General features: G+C 44.5%; 2 protein-coding genes across 13 annotated transcripts in view; one reads left to right on the top strand and one right to left on the bottom strand.

The window, feature by feature from the left end:
- STS (steroid sulfatase) overlaps positions 1-11,472 on the bottom strand; it is a 170,442-nt gene extending 158,970 nt beyond the window's left edge. For 4 of the 6 annotated variants that reach the window (XM_077145306.1, XM_077145305.1, XM_077145308.1 and 1 more), the window contains exons 1-2: positions 11,360-11,432; positions 10,932-10,997 (exon numbers count right to left, since the gene is read on the bottom strand). The gene's annotated coding sequence lies outside the window, so the exon portion shown is untranslated. Of the gene's footprint in view, positions 1-10,931; positions 10,998-11,359 lie in introns of all 6 variants that reach the window. The other 2 variants (XM_077145304.1, XM_077145307.1) reach the window with 2 other exon arrangements.
- PUDP (pseudouridine 5'-phosphatase) overlaps positions 10,830-23,449 on the top strand; it is a 575,274-nt gene continuing 562,654 nt past the window's right edge. For 6 of the 7 annotated variants that reach the window (XR_013169370.1, XM_077145311.1, XM_077145310.1 and 3 more), the window contains exon 1: positions 10,830-10,962. Coding sequence is in view for 6 of the 7 variants with exons in the window: in XM_077145311.1 (XP_077001426.1) it covers positions 10,893-10,962 (70 nt within the window). In the remaining variant the exon portion in view is untranslated. Of the gene's footprint in view, positions 10,963-15,997; positions 16,190-23,449 lie in introns of those variants that run through there. The other variant, XM_077145314.1, reaches the window with a different exon arrangement.

Below are 23,449 nucleotides of genomic sequence, written 5' to 3' on the forward strand. Positions count from 1 at the left end.
AGGAAGGGAGGGGATGAGGAGGGAGGAAGATAGGAGAGGAGAGAATTAGGAAGGCAGGGGCAGAGGATGGAAAGAAGGAAGGCAGAGAGGGAGGAAGGGAGGAATTTCACTGAGACATGGACTCCAAACCCTAAAACAAGGGCTTTTACCAGTAGGGGATGATGCTATTCATGACCCCCCCACCCCCCAATTTCCTGGTCATATGCAGTCAGCCAAGAGCCTAGGGAGAGAGGAGGAATTGTACAACATGGCATGGTTTGGCTGTACCCCTCCCCTCAGATGCTTTCAGCATTCACTCTCACAGCATATGAAATACGCTATTTTATAAATTATAGACATCTATTTCTGTACTATTATTATACATGCTACAAAACACGTTTTTTTTTTCTTTAAGGGGCTGCTATTAAGCTTATGCCAGAAGTGCCACTTTCCTGTTCTTAATTTGAACTTGCATTTTATTATTTTTGTAGCAGTTTCTTTAAGACCTTTGTCTATATTGGGAGGGTGGCTTAAAATCGAATACCACTTGTAAGGACACTGCATCCTGATACTACATTGCATTCTGCTGAAATTGAACAAAAGAGTGAGGCCCCCCCCACCCCGTCCCCTCTCCTAGGAGCTGGGAGAACTGACCCGGAAACACACCTTCCGCCCGAATGCGAAGCCCCAGCACCTCTCCGGGACAACCTGCTAGCTAAGCTTCCTTCCACTTCTACTCCCCTACACAAAATAACCACAAGCAGAAGTTCTCATATGCCCCCAAAAGAAGTGTGTGTGTGTGTGTGTGTGTGTGTGTGAGGGGTGATGCCCAGGAGGGGCCAGGGGCCGGACCCCTAGGAGCCTTGGCTGGAATGCAAACGCGATTGCGTAGCTGGGGCCCAGGACCCTTTATTTCTAACAGCGCCGGCTCCTCTAGCCCAGCAGTGGGGACTGAACTTGGCCCCATCTCCTGCAGGCAGGTCCCTCACAGTGGGCTCTGATGCTGGCGAGGAACTGGAGCACTGCCCCAACACAAACTAACACCTCAGAGGAAAACGCCAGGAGCGGTAAGTTCAGCCCTCTCCACAGCACCTCAGCTACATACGAGAAGCCAGAGAAAGAAGCAGACCCCCAAGGACAGCTAAAGTGCGAGCCCACCAGCAGCAGTCAGGGAGTCGGGGTTTTTGACTGTCATCATCAAGGAACACTGTAGCCTCAGTGTCATCCAGTCCCATCAAGGGATTCAGAGACTGTTCTCCCAGGGGACTGGAAACGGGGGGTGGGGGTGGGGGGCTGTGAGAGCCCCCTGTGGTTGGAGTGGATTGAAGCCTGTTATAGGATGAAGAAATTCCTGCAAAAGATAGGCTGAGTCCTAACCCCTAGTATACAAAATGTGAACTTATTTGGAAATCGGGCCATGGCAGATTTTTGAACTTGTTAAATTAACAGAAGGTCAGGTGGAGTTGGCACGTTCTTGGCTGCATATGCCTGTGTCCTTCTAAGAGGAGGAGACACACAGGTGGAGACCCATGGAGCACAGCTTTGTGAAGACTGAGGCAGAAACCAGAGTCAGGCATCCACAGGTCAAAGAGCAGCAGGGATTGCCCACCACCACCAGAGAATGGAGAAGGCAAGGGGAGCCTCTCCCCTAGAGACTTTGGAGGCAGCATGGCTCTGCTGAAACCTTGAATTCAGACTTGTAGCCTTCAGGACTGTGGAAGGGTACAGTCCCATTGTCTAAAGCCACCTAATGTCTGAAACGTTGATATGGTAACCCTAGAAAACAGCCTGTCGGTACTGTCTGCAGGGCCAATGAGAAGGAGAGTCCAGTGGTTGGGGTATGCAAGCTCTGGCCTGACTGTGACTGTGACAGTATTTTGTGGATGGATTTACATCTACAGTCAGTTGATTGCATCTACAATCAACAAAGGACATTGCCCTCAGCAATCCAATCAGACAGAGGTATTAAAAGACAGAAGCAAGGATTTCAGAATTCAGAAAGAAGAATGTGTGCCCCGACTTCAGTCAGTTTCTCCTGGGAATTCAAGACCCTCTTCACTGGAGTTTCCAGCTTGAGGGCTGTTCTACAGAAATTTAGACTTGCCAATTTCCAGAGTCATGTGAATGAATTCCTATAATAAATGTGTCTCTCTCCCCCACCCCATATGTGTGTCTGTGTGTGTATATATATACATATATATATATAAAAAAAGCTGGAGATATACACACACATATTTACAAACACACAATCACACATTGATATCCTGTGTCTGTTTCTCCGGAGAACCCTAATACAACGACAGACCAATACTGGCTCTGTGATATCAGCTGAATGGGATCTGAACCTTGAGAAGTAGAAACATGGCATAAAAGGGACAATGGAAAGTCTGCATAGCAGACTGAGCACTGGTCTGGGAGTACGGAAAATGGGTTCCAGTTCTCCAGGCTGCTAAGCCCCCTTGGCAAATCGACTAGGCCCTCCTGCAGCTGAGTGTCCTGACACTGAAAGGAAGTGGTGGCATCCTGTGTCCTGTATCCCCCATCCCACCTCTGCCTGCTCCAAGAGCATGTAATAGGGAATTCTGCCCTTTCGATAAAGGTTGAAAGCTTGGAGCAGGAAGGAATTAGTCAGGGAGAGAAGTTTTCATGAAGGCAACAGGATGGAAGGCAGACTTTTGGGGAAAGGTTTGGAATTTTCCCACTCCCTGTGAGGCCAGCATGTTTCCTTCAGCAGGAGGCATGTGTACTCAGACTTGCCCCAAGCCATGTAGCCCCTGAGTTGGGACCTCATGGGGCGCATGAGACCTGCACAGGTATGGATGGTCTCTACCCGACCTGTGTCCACCACCTCCGCCCCTCCCCAGGAAATGTTGCAAATACAGGCCCTGGAAGTATTGTACTCAATTAGGGGTTGGTTTCTACCATGAAGGAAACAATGTAGCCCAGACATTGAATTACAGTCATTTCAGTATTTCGGAGTCTCTAAGGAAAGTGAGACACTCCCTTATTTGTGTCACTAGCATGGAAGGACCCATTTCTTAAGTATGGAATAGCATATTTTTGTGGGAAAATGTTACAAAAATACATCTGTCATGTCATTTTTCAGTTGTACAGGCAATTGGTTCTTTCGTCCCTCTTATATCCGAGAGGACCCCTCTGATTGTGTCACGAATGCCTGCATTTGGCATGGGATAGGGGAAAAGCTCCTGCATGCAGGGCAGAACCTGTGAGCTCTTGCCCTATCCTGTCTGCTTCTCCTTGAGGCTGGAATCATACATATTGCTAAATAAAATAAACTGTCATCTGCACTGGGAGATGCTGGCTGTGGCTCCTATTCCAAGGAATGGCAGAGACATTTGAGAAGATAAAAAATTGACCACGGGTGAGTGAAAACTGAGCAAGTGCAGCTTTTCTGTTAAGTTGCCGTTTGAGCAACATATAATGATCAGCTGGTCTTGGCCTGGTAGGGATAGCCCACTAAAAATGGAAAAGTGTATTTTATTAATCAATGTAAGGCCCTCCTAGGTAATAACTCAAATGACAACCAGTCATAACTTCCCCCTTGAAACTCTCTTAATTGCCTTTATAAGCCACTGGAACCAGTTTGTCACTTTAAAACTTTGGCTCCCCCTTGTCCTGTCTGAGATTTCCCAGCTTGAGCGGTTTCTTTTAACAAAAACTACGGCCTTTGATTATATCGGGGACTTTGCTTCTCTTGACATTACCATATGTGCTGGTTTGAATCTGTGGTGGACTCAAGAAAAGCCATGTCCTTTAATCCTCATTCAGTATTGCTGGGTGGGAGCATTTTGATTATTCCCATGGAGATGTGACCCACACAATTGTGGATGGTGGCTTTTAATTAGATGATTTCCATGGAGGTGTGTCTCTACCCATTGAAGGTGGAGCTGCTTACTGGAAGCCTTTAAAAGAGGAAACATTTTGGAGAGAGTCCCTTTTGTAGAGCCACGAAAAAGCCAGCAGACGCCACCATTGTTGCCATGTGCGCTTCCAGCTGAGAGAGAAATGTTGAACATCGTCGGCCTTCTTGAACCAAGGTATCTTTCCCAGGATGCCTTAAACTGGACATTTCTATAGACTTGTTTTAATTGGGACATTTTCTCAGCCTTGGAACTGTACACTAGCAACTTATTAAATTCCCCTTCTTAAAAGCCATTCTGTTTCTGGTATATTGCATTCCAGCAGCTAGCAAACTAGAACATATATATGAATATATATTCACGTATCACTAACCAATCCATTAATCAATGAGTTGGACATACCTATGCTTCTCTATGCCATGGTTTTTTCACTGGATGACTCTGCCCCCCAGGGACAGTTGGCAATGTCTGGGGACCTTTCTGGTTGTCAGAACTGGGGTTGGGGGAGGATATGCTGTTGGCATCCAGTGGGTGGAGACAAGGGATGCTGCTGACCATCCCACAATGCACTGCCCACCCTCAATTGTCCAGCCCAAACTGCAATATTGCCAAGGTGGAGAACTAGGTCTATATAAGCAACTGGCTTCTATACGGTCCTTAACCTCAATTCTGTAATTATTTCTTTGGTATCTTGTGGTAGCGTGAAACTGTTATGTACCCCCAGAAAAACCATTTTCTTTCACTCTTGATCCCGTCATGTGGGGCCAGGCCTATTGTTAAGAATGGAACATTTGATTAGATTGTTTCCATGGAGATTGACCCACTCAATTGTGGGTGTGGCCTTTTTAATTAGGTGGAGATGTGACTCCACCCATTCCAAGTGGTTCTTGGTTAGTTTCCTGGAGTCCTTTAAATGGGGAAACATTTTGGGGACAGCTCAGATGCAGACACAGATATTTGGAAATGCAGAAGCCCCAGGAGATGCCAAGAGCTGAGAGAACTGACAGAAGCTATACAGCAACCAGAAGGAACATAGATGCAGACATCTGGAGATGCTTGGAGTGCCAACAGAGAGAGCAGATGCCTAGACACAGATGTTTGGAGATGCAGAGCCCAGCAGATGTTGCCATATGCCTTCCCATGAGATGCAAAGCAAGTGTCAGAAGGATCCACAGGGGCTGAGAGAGCTGTTTGAAACCAGAAGCTGAGGGAGGATGCAGACGCCAGCCACATGCCTTCCCATGTAACAGACAAAAGCCTTTCTTGAGTTAAGGCATCTTTTTCTGGACACTTAGTTTGGACATTTTTACAGCTGTAGGACTGTAAACTTGTAACTTAATAAATCCCCTGTATAAAAGCCAACCCATTACTGGTATAGTGAATTCTGGCAGCACTAGTAAATTAAAATAGGACTAATTACATATGAAGGCCCATGGGGGTCAACTCCAAATTCTCCTTGAACAACTGGCTGTGCTAGCATAGAGGTTACCTATTGTACCACTCTGTGCTCCATTTTGAGGAAATGGCCCATTTGGACATTGAGGCATGCAAGTTTGAGAAATAATCTTGTCATTTCTATTTCTCCGTGCACATGGATTATCGTCGACAGAAAAGAATGATTCAGTCTTGGGCCCCCATCCACAGTTTCCAATTTCTTTAAATTTCAGGACAAGCACATTTATTTCTGTTAATAAGTTTCCACAATGCTGAGAATATTGGTTCAAGCACATTCTAACTATATGTTACTTTAGATGGTAGCCTAGGGTAGGTTGACCAACTGTTCCAGCTTACCCAGGCCTAAAAAGGGATTCCTGGGATGGAAGACTTTTAGTGGTAAAACTGAGAAGATTCCAGGCAAAGCAGGATGAGTTGCTCACTCTAACTTAGGAGAACTAACTAAAGGACCATGGGTTACAAAATCCGAAAGGCACTGAATGGGGAAAGGACAAAGTAAATATTCCCTTAGTGAGTATCTCATCCGCAAGATGCAAGAATAACTTGCAAATCTGTGAAATGGACAGAACAGTAACATTAGGACTCAATTAAGATGTTGGTGTTTTAAATTTTCATTAGTGTGTGCTATTTATACTACTACTTAACAGATAAGAGCTTCATTCAAGATCTCAGTCACAGAGTGCCAAGATGGTGGCATAGTGAGGTGTGGGATGTAGTTTGTCCTCCAGAATAGCTACTAAATAGCCAGGAACAGTACAGAACAACTGCTGGGGGCACATCAGTGACCAGACACACAGTGTACCCCAGTCTGGACCAGCTGGACCTGCTGCGAGCCCCCCCAGAACCGTGAGTTCCCCAAGCCACTGTGGCCAACACCCCTTCCCCACAGGCTGCTTCCCAGAGGGGAAAGGAAAGACTTTACCAGCAGCAGGGGCTGAGTGCAACTAAGCTTCAACTGTCGAATTAATTCACAAATTCTAACTATTAAAAATGGGCCCCCAGCTCGGCCGAACCTGCTCAAAGCAGAAGTTGCTGATTTTAGCCCCAGCGCTGAGGGGGCAGGGCTGATGGAAAAAGAAAGAAGAAAAAAAGAGAAACAGAGGTTTTTTTGGATCACATAGCCCATAATACTTGAAAGGGTCTGGTTCCTGAAGGAAAGGAGGGGGCACATAGGATCTGAAGGTACACAAAGCAACATACCAATTTATGTTCTTGATTGGCAAACCTGAGGAACGGGAGTCCTACTCTGAGAAGGATTTTTCTCTTTCTTTTTTGTGGCTGTGTTTCTACAAAGACTTGACTGCCTTTGGATACAGTAGCAGGGCTTCTCAGGCTGCAACTGCCCCAGGAATAGGCAGAAACAATCTTCTTTGAGAGCTTGTCTGGAGCCTGTGCCTTCCACAGGAGAGCGGTGGGGCCCAGCTCAGGTGGATTCCCTCCCTCAAGGAATTCAGACCCCAGGGCTTGGTAATTTGAAGCCATTAAAACCAGCTTACAACCTCTCCCGTGTCTCCACCTCACCCCCAGCATGGAGAACCTGCCAAAGCTAAAGGTACCACATCACCTTATGCTGGCGGGACCTGGAGGCAGACAAGCATCACGTACTGGGCAGGATAAGAAAAACAGAGCCCAGAGACTTCACAGGAAAGTCTTTCAACCTGCTGGGTCTCACCCTCAGGGAAAACTGATGCCGGTGACTCTTTCCTTCTGACAGGAGGCCAATTTGATCTGAGAAAATCTGGCAGAGGTCTATAATACCTAAGTAGACCCTCCTAAGGGTGGGGGGAAAAGGCCCATACAGGCAGGGCAAGAAACAAGAAAATAAGGACTGAAAAATTCTCCTCTGTTAAACAAAACCTAAGCTAGTGGTCCAGAATAAGCTGAACTGATGTCAAAGAACAGACAAGAAAGTCACCCAGCAAGAAAATTCTAGTAAAAGAAGTGAAAACAATCTCCAGAATAAACTAACTAAGGTAATTTAATGCCTAGACACCAGCAAAAAATAATGAATCACACTAGGAAAATTGAAGATACGGTCCAGTCAAAGGAACAAACCAACAATTCAAATGAGATTCAGGAGTTGAAACAATTCAGAATGTTTGAACAGACATGGAAAATCTCATCAAAAATCAAATCAATGAATTGAGGGAGGATATAAAGAAGGCAAGGAATGAACAAAAAGAAGAAAGCAAAAGTCTGAAAAAACAAATCACAGAACTTAGGGGAATGAAAGGCACAGTAGAGGAGATGAAAAAACAATGGAGACTTACAATGTTAGATTTCCAGAGGCAGAAAATAGGGTTAGTGAACTGGAGGACAGGACACCTGAAATCTGACAAGCAAAAGAAAATACAGGGAAAAGAATGGAAAAAATAGAAGCAGGGACTCAGGGAATTGAATGACAACATGAAGTACCTGAATATTTGTGTTGTGGGTGTCCCAGAAGGAGACGAGAAGGGGAAAGGAGGAGAAAAATTAACGGAGGAAATTATTGCTCAAAGTTTTCCAACTCTTATGAAAGACTTAAAATGATAGATCCAAGAAGTGCAGCATATCCCAAACAGAATTGATCCAAATAGACATACTCCAAGACACTTACTAATTAGAATGACAGATGTCAAAAAGAAAGAGAGAATCTTGAAAGCAGCAAAAGAAAAGCAATCCATCACATACAAGGAAAGCCCAATAAGACTATGTGCAGATCTCTCAGCAGAAACCATGGAAGCGAGAAGACAGTGGGATAATATATCTAAATTATTAAAAGAGAAAAACTGCCAACCAAGAATTCTATATCCAGCAAAATTGTCCTTCAAAAATGAGGGAGAAATTAAAACATTTTCAGACAAAAAAATCAAAAGAATTTGGGACCAAGAGACCAGCTCTGCAAGAAATACTAAAGGGAGCATTAGAGGCAGATATGAAAAGATAGGAGAGAGAGGTGTGGAGAAGAGTGTAGAAATGAAGACTATCAGTAAAGGTAAAAAGAAGAAAAATTAGATATGACATAAAATCCAAAAAGCAAAATGGTAGAAGAAAGCACTACCCATATGTAATAACACTAAATGGCAATGGATAAAACTCCCCAATCAAAAGACATAGACTGGCAGAATGGATTAAAAAACAGGACCCTTCTATATGCTGTCTACAGAAGATATCAGTCACTCCAAAGTCTTCCTTGTCCTGTTCCCTAAAAGGTCTTAAGACACTCCCAGAGAAGTTTCCCAGCTAAAGGAGTGCTGAGCAGTGGGATTCTTGCAGTTGCAAAGAGGACAATGGTACCTCCAGATTCCCAGGAAAGCCTGAAGAGTCCAGTCAGCAGTAGCCTCAAGTGTTCCTTAGTTCTGGACTCAATATTTCTGGGCTCACCTTTAGGTCTGGTGGTCTCTGCACTACTAGGGCTGCAGAATGGCAAGTAGGAAGGGCAGCTTTGCCTGCCAACCTGGAGTCTCTAGGAAGACTAAGGGAAGGAAAACCAGAGTTCTGGGCTAGGGTTATATCCAAAGATGACCTAGATTATAAGCAACTTCCCAAATACAACAGATGATGCAAACACAGGCAAAGAACACGTGTACCTTTGTAGGCAGTTGAATCAACACAGCAAAACAAGAAACATGAAATAAACTAAGACATTATAAATAACATGTTTAAATTTTTATATCGTGTGAGAAAGGATCATCTTTTGATTTGTTCTCTCAGTTGCTAACATGCTTTTGACATCAGAGTACTACAGCTTACCGGATTTTCTGCGGTACTTTAAAGTTGTCAGAGAAAGGAAGCTATTTTCCTGTGAGGAAAATACAATTTCCAAACATAAACTTAATTTTATGGAAGGAACATAAACTTAATTCATGGAAGGAAATCCATCCTGCTTTTTCATAGAAACTGTCCATTTTTTGGCAGTTGGGAGAATTATGAAAAGTTTTAAGGGCATCTAGTTAGTTACTTGTGCACAAATCTCTTCAAAAGAGCACATTTTCATTATTTTTCCAATCTGTCTTATGACAAGGAAGCATTAAAGTATTCTTTTTTTTCCCCCACTGAAGTGGTATCTCCCATTTTATATGAGATGTGTTTCTGAAGAGCAGGGAAAATAACACTCTAAAAATTAATAATATAAACTATATCTTCATAAGGGTGGGGAGCTGAAGTTCCCAAAGTCCACAGGGCTCTTCGATGTATGTCTTCTACAATGATCATGAGACTCTGCCATTTCAGCCATAGTTTGGGGGGAGGGGACTCGCCGCCAGCACCTTAGTGTCTGGAAGTGAACTAGTGGGTTTCTCTCCTAAAAGCAAGGACCAGACCAGAGCTGCAGCCAACCAAGTATGACACACGCGACCTTCCCCAAGTACCTCAACCCCAGTTAGTCTGACACCTTCCTCATTTACTTCTGTGTTTACTAATGTGTGGGGTCTTCAAAAGCCAGACAAGTCCGCAAGCTGCTTCTAAGGAAATAACTGCCCTGGACAATGTATGTGCGTTATCACTGTACTTTTGAATTCATAATCCTGGTTATTGGGGCGCTTTTCCTTTCAAAGTACTCTTCTGACTTCCTGAGTACACACAAAAGTGATGTTACAATGGAGAAAAAAGAAGACTCCTTTGCTTATCTATTTGTTTACCGGGAATGGGAATAAATGGGGAATGAGAAAAAAAAAGAGTCCAGCTGTTGAGGATGGCATACTGCAGGCACCCCCCCGCACCCCAATATTTGTGGAATGAGCCCATCAAGAGGAAACTGAGGTACAGGGATTCACTGTCTATCACAGCTAACAAGCCGTGTTGGGGAACCAGACATCTCCAAATCTAGGCGCTTAAACACACACACACACACACACTTAAAATTCCCTGGAAATGTCTTGTTTCTGCTTCTTGAAAGGTGACATCTTTACACCTACGGTGCATACGCAATGCAAAGGAACACTAAACAGAAGCAAGGGCAAAAACCTATTGATGAAAATGGTGCAATAGATGCTTTCCAGAAAAGACAGAAAAGGAAAAATGGTCAAGGCAGCCAGTGCCAGGTGGAATACAGGAAGGAAAACGCAATGGTTTTTTCCCTTTTTTTTTTTTTTTTTTAACGTCAGTGTCCACCTTGAGCTCCAGGCTGTCAGGTGAGGGCCGGGGCGGGGAGCGCAGTTTGGAGAAAACGCACCTGCCCTGGACCCTCCGGGCTGCGGAGGCAGAGAGGCTGCGCCCCTTCAGAGCCCCTCGCACTGCGCGCGTGCCTATAGCCCCGGGGCAGAACAGCCGGGAAGCGGAGCCCCAGACCCTCTGCTAGGATCCCAGGGCTCCGCGACTCTGCACCCCGGTCCTTTCCAAATTCCAGCTGTGAACTTCCCCCAGCCCGGCCGCTTGGCTCTGCGCGGCCGGGTTTGAGCCGCCAGGCGTGAAGGGAGCCGGTTTCGCGGTAAGGAGACTTGTCATGCCCGCCGGTGCAGCGAGGACGGGCCTAGATGCGCGTGCGCGGGACAGCCTGCGGCAGGCCCAGGACGCGCACGTGCGCGTGCGCAGTACGAGGCGGGGGGGCCGGCGCGCGCCTCCTCCCCTCCCCCATCCGGCCGTGGAGGCGGCACCATGGCGGCGCCCTTGCCCCCGCCGCGACCCGTCACCCACCTCATCTTTGACATGGACGGCCTCCTTCTGGGTGGGTAGCGTGCGGCCATCTCCCGCGAGGGCTCTCTGGGGAAGGGAAGGCGGGCGGCGGGGCGGGGGACGCGCGTCTCAGGCCCGGTCCCGGGGCGGAGACCCCCGCGCCCCCCACACCCCCGCGCCCCCCGCCAGCTCCCAAGTCGGCCCGCAGTGAGGACCCGCCCCCTCATTCCACGGCCGCGGGCGCGCGTGGCGGCGGCCTCTGCGGGGCCCCGACACCCGCTTCCGGCGGTCAGGCCGTGGGTGGGCGGCCGAGGCCGGCCCCCAGGGAACACCCCGCCCCGGACCGTGCAGGCAGCGCCCGGGACTCCCGACCGTCCCACGCCCCGGGCGGCCTCGCGCGGCCCTGCCTTGCCTCAGTTTCCCCATGCGCACGAGAGCCGGGAGGGTACCTGCTGGGGGGGCGAGCCCCTGGTCGTGGCGCCCTGCGCGGCAGCGGCTGTCGGCCCGGCGCCTGTGCCCCCCCTTCCCCGGCGACATCTGGCGGCGTCGGAGGATGTGGAGGGGCTCGCGGCTGGGGCGCGGCGGCGTGCCTGCCCTGAGGTGGGGTGCTGCTGCGGCACACCCTGCCCGGCGCACCAGGCTCGGGCCCCACGTGGGCTGCCAGGGGTCTGGCTGCTCAGGGACCACAAGCCTGAGCGTCCCTGGGGAGCCGTGCAGAAATGCAGAACCTCGGGCCTCACCCCGCCCCTGCGCAGTCAGTCTTTGCATTTGATCAAGCTTGGAAGTTTGAGAGGCACCCCTCTTTGCTCCGAGGGGTTAACCATCCGCATGTGTGTCAGCTCGCTGGCCGTAGACGCGGAATTGGCTGGGACTACTGAGTTGAGTTCCAGCAGTGAAAAAGACCCAGGTGAATCACTCAGGAGACCATTGCCCCAAACGCTATCCAAAGCCTTAACAGAATGAACACTGTAAAGCTCACGTTCTAACCCGCATCCACCAGCAGGCTGTTCCTAGGTCGGTAAAAAAAAACCCTGCATACTTTATGTTGCCCTGTTGACCTTGGTGGCTTATTTACACACCTTATTGCTTCATCTCAACATCTGACAAGGTAGAAGGAAATTTATCTGTTGGACTGATGAAGAAAAAACAACACAAGCTCAGAGAGGTAAAGTTACTTGCCCGAGGTCACAAAGCAAATAAAGAACAAAACTGAGAAGTAATTGAATATTGATCTACTTCTAAATTCAAATGACCTTGTGTTTATCTTAAATTTGGGGTGTGTCCTTGCTCCAGCTGATCATTTTTCTGCATGATTCAGGAGTAATAAGATTGATTTTTTTCGTTTAATAAGGCACACAAATACCAGTCTCTTGGTTTTATGGTTACAGGGATATAAACTCAGGGATTCCAAGGGGAAAACAAACAAAATCCCTCTGTAGGTCCATAATAGGAAAGAACGGTGTATGCAGCTATCAAATTAGAAATGATTCAATTTCAGAAAGCCTCGGGGATTGGTAAGTATAGTTTGTAGACATGAGTTTTCCTACCTAAGTGGTCAAGAAGTTAAATTGTTAAATCAATCCCTTACCCTCTAATGAAAGGTCCAGAGAACCTGTTGTGGGAGTCTCATGAATTTTAATACAAGCTGAGTGTCTCATTACAATTAAATTTATTAAACTTATAAATGAGCTCAATGCTTCATTCTAACTCTAGATTTACACATAGCCAATCCCTGAAGTGGTGAATGTGGCATTTGTGGCTTTGCTTCAGGAGTAATTATCAACCCATGTCCTCTTCTTTGTTACTTAAAGCAAGTTTCACTGTTTCCTGGTAGTGTGAACCGATCAGAGAATCAAATTACTGCGATTTCAGAAGATAAGACTTTTTTTTTTTCTCCTTTTATCCTTTCTTGCCTTAACTCTTCTTCATGGTGGGAAGAGCTGCAGAGCTGTCTCAGAAATTTGCATTTGCTTATTCTGCACTTTTACCAAACATCTTATACAGAACAGCTTTTTAAACTGTACAAAAATTTATTGCATTTAGGGTGGTGCGACGGTGGCTCAGTGGCAGAATTCTCACCTGCCATGCCAGAGACCCTGGTTCGATTCCCAGTGCCTACCTATGTAAAAAAAAAAAGTATCACATTTAATCTACCAAATAAGGCCTGCTCCATGTTTTTAGTGCCTCATTCAGATATATCTGTTGTTTGCATAACAAGGTATCATGAATTTATAATGATTTCTTTTGCAGGAGGTTTGGTCTTTGGAATTTTATATGTATTTCCCCAGGAAGTTCCATTTGTTAATGGAGCCACAGTTCTCAGGGAAGTAAAATTGACACCAAATAGTTTCATCAGAGTTCATATAATACAAGTGGAGCTTGTTTAATCAGAGAATGAGGAAGTAAAGGGAAATTTTTGTGGAAATGTTGAGAATGCCAGGGCACTTCTAGTGCTTTTGATACATTTGATGCCTTTACTTTTCCTTCCAATTGAAAGACACTTTTGGGTTCTGTTTTTCTTGACACAAGGTAACAGCAATAATTTAGGTTATCCTTTTGCCTTTCAAATGGAGTTCAGAGAAGAAGTATGATGGGATGTGGGGACTGAGATTACTTAGGAACCAGGACAAGATTATTATTATTATTATTATTTTGGTATGGTGGGGGTCACACTTCATTCTTTTTCCATGTGAGTATTCCATTATTGCAGCACCATTTGTTGAATTTTTGTTTGTTTGTTTGGTTTGGGGAAGTGCATGGGCCGGAATTCGAACCCGATCTGCTGCATGGCAGGCAAGAATTCGACCACTGAACTACCCTTACACCCCAGGACAAGATTTTGAGGGAAGGTTGATAAGCATTGAGCAGGATCTGAACACATGGATGAGGGATATTATATAGGGCTTGATTAGCTAAGGTAGGTGCTGTGAAAAAGTGGGAGCACAAAGAATGGACCCAGTCTTTTTAAAGGAGGAGAAAGTTTATTGTCCAGGGCCAGGCTGTTTGGTATAATATAGTCTTGATATAACCAAGTCATAAAATTTTCTAGTTGCAGCAGGAAGCAAAAAGAAACTGATGAAGTTAATTTGAATGATGTGTTTATCTAAACTAATGTATCTAAAATGTTCCTATTTAATTTTTAGTCAATGTAAGGACTCTCTGAGTTATTTTGGGTTGGGCTGTGGTTCTAAGACTTCCAAGTCTGTGTTTATTTTAGGCTCACAGCACAGGGTTAAACTGGTTCCATTTCAGGTGCTTGATAGCCACATGTAGGAAGTTGCTGTGCAATGGACAGGCCTGGCCTCTAGCTGTGGGAAGCCACCCAGGCTGCCTGCTGTTTTGAGACCAGCTGTGGTGTGCAGCCCTCCCACCCCAGTGGATATTATCAAACTAGATGAATTAGGAAGCTTCTGGAGTGTACAAAATGTGTTTTCCAAGTGTCTGATGCAATACTTATTTATGCTTCTTAAACCTTCAGCAAAGAAAATTAAGGAAGCTCATTTGAAAATTCTTTAAAAATCAGCAGAAAAAAAATCTGAGAGGGAAATAATAGTATCTGTGGTATGGATTATAATTTACCATGTCTGTATGGTGACACAATTTGGCATCTTCTTCACCCTGACGAAATGTCTGTTCTGTCCCTATTCACACTCCAGGTACTTTCTCTTTGTCCGGCAACGGCACTTGAAGGCTGTTTGGAAGTTTTTTTCTTGCTGTATCCTAAGCTCTCAGTGATTTTGTGGTAGTCTCTGAGCATAGCACCCCAGGACTTGGTCACTTCACCACTGTGCCCAGTCTGTGGTCAGAATCCAGTCTCAAGCTGCTGTTCTTTTGATAACTTCACCTAAGCTAATTTTTAAAAAATGCTGGAAGAGCCATATAGCTGGTGACAAACATAGAACTTCCCTATTTTTAGCCCTAGACTAATTTTCTGAAGAACCTCCTTACACTGCCTACATCTTTTGACCCAGCATTAAATGTATGAGGTGGGAAAGCGGAAGTGATGGACTTTCAGTGCCAGTTGGTTCTCTATCACATACTGTTATAAAGTATCTTTTAAAGGGTCATTCAGTCCCTCTCTTTGTGGGTTGTTATTCAGTCTCACAACTTGCAGAGATCCCAGTTGCAGGGAGGTAATGATTGGTATGCTCTCCGTTTTAAAGACAGCCCTCCCTGTTGTGTGCATTGAAGTCTCTTTCTGGATGTTGGGGCAACTATGCCATGGCTCCTCCCCCTTCTCTCTTTGCCTTGGCTCTCCTGGGAACTCACAAGGCACATTTACGTTTCACTTAACCTTGTTAGGTGAAAATTAGGTTCTCTTCCACATCTGCAAAGGAATCAGTAAGATTTGGAGACCAATGTAAGGCATGAGCCCACGCAGAAGGGACCATGATTTTGCCTTCCTTGCTACAATATAATCAGTGAGTTTGTTTTTTCCCCAGAAACAGGAAAAATGTCTCAGATACAGCCAGCATGATACAGCCAGCATAAGACAGGGGTTTTCCTAATAAAGGTCCAAAATGATTCTGAGGAAGATTGGAGGTGGGTTGGGGTTGGAGGAAGGCAATGATAGGCTAAATCAAATGTTAGTAAATTTGTCAGTAATAAAAAAAGCACTGAATTGTGGATTAAAGTTGATACACACAGCCCTCTTGGGTTCTTTCTAATTGACCTGAACTATGTCAACTTGGGGTTTGTTATTATACTCAGAGGGTGGTTGTGAACCACAGCTGCTCCTGTTTCGGAACTGAGAAGCCAGTGAGATTTAAATTGCAGATAAAGGGGAGTTTTGTCGAGCTGTCAATGACTAAAATATTCAGATGATTTTTGTCAGTGCAGGTATAAAATGTCCTTTCTTTACTTTTTCCTAGTTTTCTTATCCTCACAGTGGTTTCATTTGGAACCTCAGCTAAACAAACTAGATAAAATCATGGGAGAGCAGTCATCATTTTTCTCTGGGTATTCTTTTGTTCCTCCTTCCTTTCCCTTTAAAAGCTGTGTGGGGGGGGATTATTTGAGCTCTCTTATCTTTTGATTACTTGCTCTTCACTCTGCTTCTTTCTTTCTTTTCATGGTTTAAATGTCACTTGTTCTCTGTTACTTCCTAGGGTGTTTAATAAAGAATTTGTCCTAAGTTTAGAGTTTTGGCCTTTGCCCTGGAAGGTAACCTGTGGGATTTCCCAAAGTGATTGGCATGTCCTTGTTTTTACTGGTGGGCCTCTTGCTAGTTGATGCTACTGTGATGACTCAGGATGGCCCACTTAAGAAAGACAGACCCTGTATTTAGGGGATTGGGCCTTTGAGCGATGTTATAACCCCATCTCCAGGGAGGAAAGTAGGGCTGGAGATTGAGTCTAATCAATTAGGCACTGACTCAGTCATGCCTTCTCAGTGAAACCCCAGTAAGAACTAGACACCACAGCTAAGTGAGCTTTCCTGCTCGGCCTTGCTCTGAGTATTGTCAAACAATGATGTGATGAGGACAATGGAAGCTTCACTTCTAGGACTCTCCCAGACCTCATTTTATACTTCTCTTCCTTAAGCTGGTTCAGATTTCTATCCTTTTGTTATGATAAAACTGTACTTGTAAATGTAGCACTTTCCTGTGTTCTGTGAGCTGTTCTAATGAATTATCAAACCTAGGGGAGTTCTTGGGGACTCCTGAATTTGTAGACAGCTGGTCTAAAGTGAGGTTAGTTCTGTGGACTCCCAAATTTGCAGCTGTCATCTAAAATGAGGGCAGTCTTCTGGGGACTCTTACCTCTGATTTATAGTTGAATGCTACTCATTATACAAGGGTAGGTGGAGATTTAATGCAAAATAAAAGGACAATGGAAATAATATCTCCTGAGATATGTCCACTGAAAGCCCTGATTACATAGCTGTCCACGTGACATCATACATTTGAATAAAGTGGTTGAAAAGTGATTTGCACACAGGCTGTAGTTGGAAGGTACAATAGCAATATCCTGGAATGAGTTATGTTCAAAAACTAAGCTCCCACGATTGGCTTTAAGTGAATACCATTGACTAATACAGCAGCATCTGATAGTTTATAAGCCTCATTTGATTTTGTTAAAATGGAAGGGGGCAACTTTGGTTTTACAGTTTTTATATTTGTGGTTTAAAATTGCCTATAGTTGGTGTCTAATAAGGATTTCCTTAAATATGTAATCTTTCTAGTGTACACACATCCCTTGGCTTTGTGAAGGTGGCCCGTTATTCTAGCCTCTCTCAACTTTTGGGCATCTCACTGGTTTATCACCACCTCCTTTAATTCTCCTTGACATTTGGCCTCTCTCCTGCCCTTCCTCAGGGTGCACATAGTCAGTAGCCAAGTATCTGCATACCACGCAGTAAAGTGTCCTGTGTGGGTTGAAAATGGTTCCCTGTGCAATGCCCTTGGCTGGCAGGAAGTTCCATCAGCATTGCTGGCAGCACCAGGCCATGCATTAGGCACATGCTGACTGTTCTCCTAGCCTCAGGGCTCTGCCAATTTAGAAGCCCTTTTGGGACTACAGATCCTCTATTTAAGATGTGTTGCAGACCACACACATCACAGACATTGATGGGGAACAGTTCAGATTGTGTGACTCCCAGTAGCTTTCCAGATGGGAGGTCCTGTTCTCAGCCTGCATGTCTAGCTCATGGGACGCCTTGGACAAGAGCTGAAGAGGTGTCAGGCTTCCCTCCCACTCGCATAGCCTGTCACAACACACTTAGGAGATGTACATTGTCCTTGGGGACAGCTGTCCACCTACCTGCTCTCGAGCCTTAGTGTCCCCCCCAGTAGAATTTGCTGCCATGGTGGAAGTATCCCTTGTTTACGCTGCCCTGGATAGGAGCTGGTAGCCAGAGGAGCAAAAAAGTCAATTTAATAATCCAAACTGAGGCACAGCTTTGGAAAAAAAGGACTGATTCTTGGTCATTGCTACCTAGAAAATTTGCCAAAAAATTTTCAGACTCTCTCAAAAACTTCTTTTCTGAGCAGCCTGTCTCCCAAACAGCATTAAGAGGTTGGGATCAGTCTGTGTGTTCATGTGGCCGCTTCTGATCCGCCAAGTGGTAGATTCAGTTTGAACGGAGCAGGGCTAGCGGAGTTGACTCTAAGCAGATGGAGGATGCTGCCAAACCATGATGACAACAGAATACTGTGGCTGGAAAATTGCAGTGTTTAAAATAAGAAAGCATATGGTTGGAAAAGTGGAAGCCTTTTAGAATTAGGGGAATAGTTCCCCATGGTTGCTCTTTGAGACCTGGCTGAGACACTTGTACGACGGGGTGATGTTAGATTGAGTGGGATGCTTAACAGTTCTGTCTTTGGGAAAAAATAAAATACAGTACCTAGCTCAAGCCTTTTTTCAAACTTAGATGAGTTAATGCTTGTAAAGGTCTTAGAACAGTGTTTACCTTACAAGAGGTGTGGTGTTTGTCCTCGTTAAACAGCTGTCCCAGCACCAGCTTCTGGGAGCGTAATTAGATGCTTCTGCTGGTACTCCCTATTGGTATTCCATCCATAAAAATACATATAACCTTGCCAGCTGGGAAATGCTGAAGGGCAGGCTCTTGGGGTCATTGTTTGGCAGTCGCAGAACTATGAGATGAACTGGGTATCAAGGTGATGCTAGCAAATTCTTATTGATTTGCCTGGGTTGGGTAGTGGTCTTAAGACTGTGTGGAAGGCTGGTCCTTTTCTTTGGGAGGAAGTGTCCTGGTTTCTACTGTCCCAAGTGTTAATCTTTGTAGGATACATGTGATGGCCATATGGGTGTTGGGTGCTTACTATTCAACTCTTTTTATTTTTGATATACTTGAAAACCAAAAGAAAATTGAGGATTAAGTCTTAAGCATGAACCACTAAAATAAAAACAAAAATTTTAAAAAGCTTAAATAGTAATCAGTGGATTCTATTTAAAGAATCAATAATGTAAAAAAAAAAAGGTATATCTTCAGAAGATTTACTTTAGGGGAATGAAATAAACAGTTCTAAAACCTTCAGTTTTCTGGAGAGTTTAGGTGGCAGTTCATTCCCTTCGGGATCTGAAAGTTAAATGATGGTAGAATACAGATTCTTAAAAGAAAAATACCATGTCGTAGTTTTCCTTGGTTAGTTCCTGTTGGTTTTTCTTGTAGTGGTGTTCTAGCCAGCGATATAGGATTTGGAAAGATATTTGTTTACAGAATTTTCTTTTGGTGGTATTTTAAAGGGACACTGATATTTTGTCAGGAGATCATAAGATAAAAGAATAGAATAAAAACTTAATGTTCTTCAAACAGTAGCCATTGACATCTATATTTCAATATAGGTTGACTAGGCATGGCTGGAAATGTCTCCTAGCTGATTCATCAGCTGAATCCCCTGGGGCTCTGATTGCACCTCTTGACTGACTGCTCTCTGCAGACATCTGGGTGTGGGTTGGCTTCCTCTCCTCTTATCCCAAGCCTCCACATCTTAGTACAGTCAGGTTGGGGCTTGAAGATAAGTGAAGAGATGACTTCTTAAAGTGATGCCCACCATGCGTGTCCATTCACTGCACCCAGCTTTGTCCGTGGCACAGGGCACTGGAGGTCATCTCTTCATACACTTTCAGAGTTCTCTTTCCCTTATTTCCCTCAACTCCACCCATTTAGAAACATTTTAGCTCTTGCTTTTTTAAAAAAAATAAGCCACTTGGTTATTGAAGAAACATTGGGGACAGCAAGGTGTAATCATATTTTTGTTCTGGCCACAAGTGAACATGGATCTCATTAAATAAACATTTTGTTGATTTCAGTATAGTACATTTTTACTGTCTTTCTTCATCTCCTAATTTATTCCCCTCATTTATCTTAACATAAAGCATTTCCTTGGCTTAAATAAATACTTTCTCTAGGGAAACTTGATGAATTATTACCTTTTGTAACCCTTTATTTTAACCTTAGTGTAGACAATTTGATGATTGTGTATAAGCTTTTAATATGGTATATTCAGGGGACTGGCTTTTTAATAATAGAATAGTGGTTGAATTTGAGACTTAGAATTGCAGCACCCCTTCCTCTCTACCGAGAAATTGAGGCAGGACAATCCGGGAGCTCGCTGGAGAGCCCAGTGAAAACCCAGCTGTCTTTACTCCCATTCCCAGGAGCTTCCTTATAGCTCTGGGTGTTTTTTGCCATATGTTAACACGCATCAATACACCTGGCACCTTGCCAACCCTCTAGTATAGGTATAGTCCTTAGTTCTTCCTAAAAGATCACCTAACCAGCATGGAATGTGTTAGTTGTATCTCACAAATGAGGGTTTCAAAGCATCTGCTGACCGCCCAGGGCCAGTTTGCTCAGTGACAATGGTAGGTACATTCTGAAATGGGGCCTAACTGGTGTCTTGGCCAGTTTACTCACCCCACTGATGTGGTACAATTACCTTGTTAGTGCCTGACCCCTTCTAGGACTTTGCAGACTCAGCAAAATATAGAAATTATCAGGATGAGGTCCACATTAATACCCCATCCTAGGCCCTTAATACCATGCACTGTCTGACATGGTTTCACAAAGGAGATTCATCTGAATGTATTCTACAGCCCTTCTTTATACCAATGGTGTTAATTATGTGATCAGGTAAAAAGATATTCCCACTGTGGGCAGATGGCACTTCTCTGAGGTAGCCTGAAACATTTAACATCTTTTTATTATACATCTATTTTGCTGAATAATACATGCAAAGCACCTATCTTGATACTTGTAGTATTTATGGTTTCCATAGAATGGGCTGGCAGTAGAGTTTAGGTCCTGGATTTGATGAGGTCCTTTGGAACTGACCCTTCCATCAGTGTCATGGTTTGAGGAAGTTGCCTAGTACTTATCTCCTTTTTTCCCTTTGGGAGTGAGATGTCCTTCTTCCTGTTCACTCCAGTGCCTTCACCTGGACAGGGACCTTGGCCCTTCCTTCCTCAGGCTCTTGGTCTAGAATAGTGGTTGCTTTTTCTCCTGCATGGTCAGCTTCTTTGGTTTCATGCTTTTTCTCCTGCATGGTCAGCTTCTTTGGTTTCTACTGCTTATTCACCTTAACATCGAGCCTGTTAAGTTGATCATTTAAACAGAACCAGGAGTGCTCTTTTGACCTTGTTGCTCTGCTCTAACTCTTCTGTGCTTCTATTTTCAGCCAAACTTCTTGATAGAGCAGGCCACATTGCACACCCCTGCTCCCTCTCTTACCTTGTCCTCACTGCAGATTGGCTTCAGCTCTAGAGCCCATGGAAAATTTCTGACCAAGTTGGCAGTAGCTTCCATATTGCCAAATCCAGCAGGCTCTCTTTTCTTCGACTTTCAGAATTTTCTGCTGTATTTGACACTGCCCATCTTTCTAATTGAAAGTCTCTATATCTATCAGCTGTGCTGAGAGTTCTTTTTCTGTGCTCCTCATACTCTTCTCTTCTTAATTTGTATTTAGTGTCCCCCAGGCTTTGTTGTGGACTCTCTTCTCTGGTTGGCTGAGGACTACCCCTAAGACCTATGCTCTGTGAACTCTTGACCCCCCCTTGATGGAATTGCTTCTTGAGTCCCAATCTGCATTTCACAGACACCACCTGGTATTCCTAAACTAATGGCCATGGGCAGCCCCAAACACTGAGCTTACAATGCCTGCCAGCTCTTTTCTTCTGCATTCCTATGTAGTAAGCCAGTGTGACACCATGGGCTGTCTAGGTCAGAAGCCTGCAGTTATCTTCCATTCCTTTCCCCATCTTCTGTCTAAACATTCCGAGTACTTGCGTCTTCTTAAATATTTCAAAGCCATTTACATGTTATTGCAGCCATCCTTGCCTTTCTTTAGATTTGACCATTTTCCTGGTCTAATAGCAATTAATATCGAGAACCTTTTCCATGTGCCTAGTACTATTCCAAGTGCTTTACATGTGTTGTCTCATTTAAACTCTCACAGCAGTCCAAGGACACATGGTTATTATTATTGTCACCCATTTCACATATGGGAAAACTCAGGCTCTGTGAGGTTAAGTGACCTAACTTCAGAGGTGGTGACCATGATAACTAACAGCTCATGCCTCTTCTCACAAATTCAGGGAAAGGTGCAAAAATTCACAAAATTCAGCTGTTTTCAAGAGCTGTTACTTCCAGAAAGATTAGTAGCAATGGTTGAATTTCGGTGCTCAGATAGATGACTTTGCAAACAGATTCCTAGGACCCAGGTGTATTTTGATGAAAAGGGGTTGGTGAGAGATAGTCTTCACGTCAGCTTTTTTTCCAGTTTATGTTCCTAGATTCTTTGCATCAGAAGAATTTTGTCATAAACTGATCCTTAAATACTTTCAAGAGAAAGATCTTGGGGATCTCCAGCCTTATCTGCGAAAAATACGATGCCTTCTACCCTCTATTGTTTTTTCTGTTTGCTTATGTGGTCATAGTGGAAGGTGTGCCTGGATAGACTTGTTCCTTTCTGAAAGCTCTAGCCATATCTCAGCAGCCATCTTGTTAAACCAGTTGTGCTGACTTTGCTTGTTGGAGAGCAGCCTGATAGAGCATTTTAACATCTCCCACTGGGTCATTTGACCAATGCTGGTAGCCAACCATTATAACCATCACAAGCAATTCAAGTGGCTTAATGTGCCCAGCAGTTTAGGTGGATCCATTCAGATGGCTGAGGATAGATGGCTCTTTTTGCTGTTGAAAACTTGTTTAGGGAAAGGGCTTTAAGTTCAAAAGGAATCAAATGAAGGTATGGTCCTATGGTTCCACTGGGTTCTTAAGGAGAGGTAGACATGTTGGTGACATTTGTTCAACTCTTGAATTCGTTTTATCGCTTTTATGGCATGTCCACCAAATGCCGGCTACAGTAACATGTGTGGAGGGAGAGGGGGATGAGTCCACTACCATTCTTGTGCAAGGAGACCTCTATTGGGACCTCAAAGGATGTGCTTTGGGGAGGTAGACTTTTTCTATCCTGCTGCATCATTGTTGCTTATCTGCTGGAGATGACTAAGTTTCCTTGGAAGCAAGGAAAAGGAAATGGGTCAGTCGGATGTGTCTCACAGACCAGAGAATTCCTGAGCTATGTGCTAAAGTTGTAGCAGTTTGTTAGGTGGAGAAGGGGGGAGGACAGAGAGCCTTCAAAGCTGGGAGGACGCCATGTGCAAACATAAAGTACAAACAAAAAATCAGGGGTTTCGGGCCAAGGTGACCTGTGTGTAAGTGCATGTCCTGTGGTAAGTGGTGGAGTGGAAGGTAGAAATGTGATCTGGGGACAAGTTGTGGTGAGCAACTTGTACCGCACTGGAATCTAGATTTTATTGTATAGCCATTGTATGGTCTTCAAAGTTTGTATGCAGAGGGAAAGAACATAGGAGCTTTAGAAAGACATTTCTGAGGATGTGGATGAGTTAAAAAAAAAAAAAAGCTTAATTAGAAGGTTATTGCAGTTGTCCAGGTGGAAGATACAGACTATATTAGTTTTCTCGGGCTTCCATTACAGATCATCTCAAACTTGGTCGCCTAAGACAACAGCTATTTATTGTGTCACAGTTGTGGAAGCCAGAAGTCCAAAATCA

Source organism: Tamandua tetradactyla, chromosome X, assembly GCF_023851605.1.
Source record: "Tamandua tetradactyla isolate mTamTet1 chromosome X, mTamTet1.pri, whole genome shotgun sequence".
NCBI classification, from domain to species: Eukaryota; Metazoa; Chordata; class Mammalia; order Pilosa; family Myrmecophagidae; genus Tamandua; species Tamandua tetradactyla.